General features: G+C 41.3%; 1 protein-coding gene across 1 annotated transcript; it reads right to left on the bottom strand.

The window, feature by feature from the left end:
* Window positions 1–968: 968 nt before the first annotated feature.
* Window positions 969–5519, bottom strand: LOC126408292 (UDP-glucuronosyltransferase 2C1-like). The gene is made up of 2 exons (XM_050073769.1): window positions 5364–5519; window positions 969–3369 (listed from the first exon to the last, which is right to left on the bottom strand). The coding sequence occupies exon 2, from the start codon at window positions 3360–3362 to the stop codon at window positions 1746–1748; it is 1617 nt and encodes a 538-aa protein (XP_049929726.1). The 5' UTR covers window positions 3363–3369; window positions 5364–5519; the 3' UTR covers window positions 969–1745.
* Window positions 5520–5900: the final 381 nt, after the last annotated feature.

Below are 5900 nucleotides of genomic sequence, written 5' to 3'. Positions count from 1 at the left end.
AAAAATAAAAAACATTTTAAATGACAATTACTTATCTTTTTATTTTTAATAACTGAAGACATTGTTTCTTATTAATACACCATTTTATTTTGAAGTTTTTAGGAAATCCACATTTATTTCCTTCGTAGAAGAACAGACAACAGAATTTCACAAAATCTTTTAAGTATCATATTCAGTTCATGTGGATTGAATTAATATTTAATAATATTTAACAGTGTGGTTGCCTTTCATACTACAAAACTCTTACTGAATGAGTGATCCCATTTAGTCCCCAAAAATGTGAAATCAGAGGGGCAGAAAAAAGCTGCACTTTAAAGTGCTGCCAAACAACATTGTATGTATTTCTGTGTCGCGGAGACATTTTTGATCTTAATTCATTAACCAAAACTTTCTTCCAAAAACTGTCCACATGACCTCTGGGTCACTAATGGAAGGTAAGTGTCTAGTTTCATTCACAACTGGGCCTAGAGGGACTCCATGGAGAAGGAATCACAAAGTATTGAGGTCCATTTTGAAAGTTTAAGTCAGTTTTATTTAATTTTTGACTCTTTTAGGGGAATGCCCTGATAGCTGAGTCTCCTTTAAACAACTGCCAGAAACCTACAAGTCTGAGAAACTGTAAGTTTATTTGTACACTGAATAAGAACTTTCATAAAGTATTCTGATCTTTGAATCAGACAAACAAGCAGAATCCCAAACGGTATTGAGATATCATCAGGTACTGTTTTGACCACCCTTTCTCTGTTTATAACTCTCAACATTCTTCAGATAAGAAGCGTCAGTGTTCTGCATGCCACATCGCCATGGGCCTTGCACATTAGATGCACCAGAGCACAGCCCACTCTGCCAAACCTGTCATGCACAAGACGACAGACACTTAAAATAACAGAAGGAAGAGAAGGAAGTGGTACAACAAAACACGTCAGCCCTCAGCTTGTAATAAATGTTTTAATATATGAAAATAGTTAACATGTAAAATACAACGTATTTTGTTACAGCAGAAATTCAGGTTTTTAATTGAGCTCAGGCCCGAAATGGCTGCCTTGGTTCAGGCTTAGGTCAAACTGTGCAGGTTCATGTAGGGTCAGGCCTGATCTTTGGGGTCAGATCAGTGCTCCAAATCACACACTCAAAATTTGAAAGCGGATAACAGTAAATGAAATTTAAAAAATACTTTAATTAAGATGTCATGTGGAGCTTTTCCGATTTTGATGCAGGAGCAAACTTCTCTTCTTGAAGCTGACATACACAAGCTGTGCCCGTGTTGAGCAAAATTTATACGTCTGTGTTGAATCAATGCAGTACCTCTGTGTAGCTGCGTACACTACGCTGTAGACTGCGCTGTAGCCGGACGTGCGTCGCCCCATAACACCCTCATAATGCATGATATGGTCTTCATAGAAAGTGTTACCAAATTGATAAATTCATTGAGAAGAAATCAGAATCAAACTGTAAACTGGATGCATACCTACAGGCCACAAGCTGAATGTGGCCTCCAACCAACCTGGAAAGGAAGAACTTCTGACAAAGTCTATTTCACGTCTGGGTTCTGATCTGACAAAGACTGAAGAACTCTGAATCCTTCAATGCTAGACCTCTCTCCTACTGCTTTGGCTCCTCTGCCTGCAGCTCCTGCCTTGATCCTTTGTCAACATGTTTTGGGAGACAAATACATATTGAAGTGCAATCAATCATACTCGCTGACACAGTTTCAATTGGACTGATTGAACATTTTATTTTTCATGTCACTCATGTTTAACTTTTTTCCCAACAAAACAAATTCTCCACAGCAACCTTACAATTAAAATGCAAGTGAATGTAACAAGCACAACTAAAGCCAACAAAGCAGCGATGACATCAACAGAGTTGTAAACAAACCAGGACATTTTGTTGGACTGGGCCTGCAGATGACGCGCTCCTTTATGTCTGATGACATATTCAATCCAAAACACCGCCAGGTCCAGTGGCTTCATGGGCTGATCTCTGTGCAGCCGTGAGAGTTTCTGCATGTTTTCCCTGTAAGAGGAATTGTGAATAGCTGTCATCAGGGCATCAGCAAAGATGTGTCTGTCCAGCTCTGCAATGTCCACAATCACAGCTCCTCCCTTTGCTTTGATTCTGGAGAGGTTATCAGGCCGATCGAAAAATAAGGGAAGTCCAACTACAGGAACTCCGTGGTAAATTGCCTCCTGAACTGAGTTAGTGCCTCCGTGTGTCACAAACACTCTAGTTTTGGGATGTCCTAAGAGGTTGTTCTGCGGCAGCCAGTTGACTATTAACGTGTTGTTGCCCAGGTTGGCTGGCCTTTGTCCCATATACCTCCATATAACCTTCTGAGGCAGCTGGGCAAAGGCTGCAGCTATTTCCTCAACAACATCCTGAGGAAGCTTCCCGATTAATGTTCCTAAGGTCATCATAATGACCCCGTGATCTCCAGAGCTCTGGACAAACTCCTCCAGGTCTGCAGAGAGTGGTTTTGGGGGCTTGCACTGAAATCCTCCCATGTATACTATATTTGGCATTGTTGGACGTGGAAACTCAAAGACAAAATCATTCCTCATAAGCCATATATCTGCATCGCGGAAAAATGTTGAGTAATCCACACTGGGACCAAAGTACTTCTCAACTAAAGGTTTGTAATGAGGTTCTGTGATGCACAACATTGTGTACATCCCAAAAATGTAACTCAAAACATTCTTTACTCTTTGAGGGAAGGTCATCTTATCAGTCAACTCTGTTGCAGTGAAAGGAATGTATGACAAAGGTGAGGGGGCCAGAACGAAATGAGCTTCACCTTGAATGGTCCATCTGACGTTATAAACAAGAGGAACTTGGAGCCAACGTGCCAGTATTGTCCCTCCGCCGATGCCAGGGTCAGTCAAAACCACGTCATATTTGGCTTCATGGAAAGACTGCATCAGCTTTTCATCTTCAAACATCTGAACGATCATTTCACTCATCCCCTTGTGGAGCTGAGAGAACTGGTCCACAGTCAGCCGCTCTATCTGAATACGAGTCCAGATTTGAGACCAAATAGATGAATGTCTACCTTTAAACAAGATCTCCAGCTGTCGAGACAATAAGTCTTCAAAAAGGTTTTCGTCAAATCCACCAGGGCTGGGAACAGTGACAGAGGTGTAGAGAGGAGACTTTTCACTGATGTACCAGCTATCGGACGCCCGAACCACAGTGACCACGTGGCCTTTGGCGTGCAGTTCCTCTATGAGCACTTTCATGTTTATCCAATGGCTCCCGTCCAATGGGAACACCAGGACTTTGCCTCCAGTGACACTAGATAGTTGAATCAACAGTAGGGCAAATGTGATGAGAGAAGAGTGAGGCATCTTCATACTGACGTCCATCAGAGACCTTAACAAATGCACAAAAACAAAACAGTGAGAGTACTGCCTGTGTAGTCTCGCCACCAGACAATCAGAGATCTCCGCCTTCTGATAGTCTGGGGACACTCCTTTCTAAAGTGTGTTTAACACTAGCCTCGCGTCACTCTGAACTTTGTCTGGATTCTGGTTCCGGTCTAGGGAGCGGATGCGGTATTCACCAAATTCACCAAACTAAAAGTGTTCACCATAGTAAAACTTTAAATTCTGGCACACCATCGATTTGGGGTGATGAGGGGTGTAAGAAAATTTATTAACTTAATGGCTTGGGGCTTTTCTTGTAAATTATATTCTTTAAATTAAAAGTTTCACCGCATTTTTATTAGCTTGGTGCTTTTATTTTTACGGAAAGGCACATCCATCGAATTCCGGATCCTGTCTCACTCGCCCTGGTTCCGTTTCCTTACCAAAACGCATGACCAAAACGGCCACTAACCAGCGGCCCCAGACTAGTTTAACACACCGGCAAAAACGGCCGGCAACAAAGCAACGCCTCTTCCATTTTTGAAAAGGACACGCCTTCTCGGAAATGTGCGCTCCCCCTTTTCTCGTCCGCAAGGAAACAAACACACAGAGAGCTTGAAAATGGATGCCGAGAGATTAAACTCCGTTTTATCAAACGTGTGCTCATCCGTGAAGAAAATATTTTTTCCAGCGGATGTCTTAGTTACAACATGATTGAGGTAACTGGAGTAGTTTCATGTCGTATCCGACAACGGGAGGCTTTTAACAGATGACATCCTGATGTTAGCTTTGCTGCTGCCATTAGCTGTCCCTGTCAGCTGCAGCCACTGATGCTTTCTAGACATCGTGATTTCCCAAAACTGAATAAATACCACGCATAGCAACACAAAACTGCTTTGCTAGCTCAATCATGTTGTAACTAAGATATCCGCTGGAAAAGATATTTTTTTCACGGACCGTTTATTGAGTTATTATCTATTACAGACACCGCTAACGGCTAACAGGGCTAACAGCATTACAGACACCGCTAACGGCTAACAGGGCTAACAGCTAACGGTTAGCCCAGCTGAACGTGCACACCGAAATAATAATGTTTGTTCATCGGATTAGTCTCAACGGTGATACAGTGATGTGAAAAATGTGATATGTATGTGTATATATATATATATATATATATATACATATATATATAGCTAAAAGCTCTGCTGGTTTTCTACCTGAGGTATTTGTAAACAAGGCGATTCCCTCTATAGTCTGGCTGGACGGATGAGTCATGGCCTTATGAAAGATTATGTTTATTTCTTTTAGTTGGCGAGAATGTGTCGCCGCAAACGCGACAAACATCCACTAACTTTGACGGCGTTTTCTGCGAGCACTGCTGAGGCATTTTGTACCGCTACACGTGTTTCTAGTGGGACTATGTTTACAAGCACAAGAGTTCAGCGAGCCACCGAAGTACCGCCCTGCAGATTTACTATTTACAACGTAGGGAGTTTTTTAAACTCTGAAATTGTATCCGTCCATGTAAACACAAAATCAGCGTCCAAAGACTGATTTGTGAGTGTACGCCTGTGTGGTTCGCATGTTTGTGTCTACAGTCATTCTATAACATGAAATGCAGTGGTTGAAAATAACTTAATATTTTTACTCAAGTACTGGACTTAAGTACAATTGCGAGGTACTTGTATTTTGTAATTCAGTGCTACTTCGTCTACTTCTTCTCCACAACGTTTTAGAGGGCAATATTGTACTTTTCACTCCCTAAAGTATTTGAACCCCATAGTAACAAGGTCTAGTTTTACTTAAAAAGACATGCCCTCCTCTTTCCCCTCTAAACCTCTCACATTGTATCTTTTAGATAACAGTTTGAGGCCAAAAGCGATGACTATTAACAAGCATTACTTTCTGTTAAGCTTCACACATACAAGACTTGCACAGACCAACAAAACACACTTGGGATGTCTTTACATGTGCATAACAAAGTTTTATAGTTTCACTTACCCAAATCCACAGGTACAGGAAAGTTAATCCAACTTCAGCTGGCAGGTTTTGAGCACAGTTGGAAAGAAAAGGTGGTGAATGCACCTCCTTGTCTCTTCTTCAAAGTCATTATGAGTTGGAATGTAGTTACATAATGCATATGAGCAGCTCTGTTGTAAAGGGGCAGATAAGGGACCTGTTGTATAATAGACATAGTGTAACTGTAACAACAAGTTTAGTTGTAAGCATGTTGTGCCATCTAGTGTCAGGTCAGTGTATTTGATGTTATCTTGCACATGACTGTTTACCTGATCAGAGCACTGATATAAACCAGCCCATTTTTTCACTGCTGCTGCACCCATGTTCCAAAATAATAATTTTCCAAAAAGAACAGAGCTATAAAACTATAGATCTCTGGCAAAATCTTTGGTTTTAAATATATAATTACACTGCAAATAACATGTCCTTTTTAGAAACGCATGCATTTGTGACCAGAGGGTGAGGACTGGAACCATCTTAGACAGTCATTTTTACCAATTTGACATAAAGGGACAGCAG

The sequence above is a fragment of the Epinephelus moara genome, chromosome 20 (assembly GCF_006386435.1).
Source record: "Epinephelus moara isolate mb chromosome 20, YSFRI_EMoa_1.0, whole genome shotgun sequence".
In the NCBI taxonomy this organism is placed as follows: domain Eukaryota; kingdom Metazoa; phylum Chordata; class Actinopteri; order Perciformes; family Serranidae; genus Epinephelus; species Epinephelus moara.
Note: the sequence above shows the minus strand (reverse complement) of the source record. Positions and strands in the feature narration are given on the sequence as shown.

Excerpts from the sequence above, each read along its gene's own strand:
- LOC126408292 (XM_050073769.1), bottom strand. The coding sequence starts at position 3,362 with ATGGACGTCAGTATGAAGATGCCTCACTCTTCTCTCATCACATTTGCC.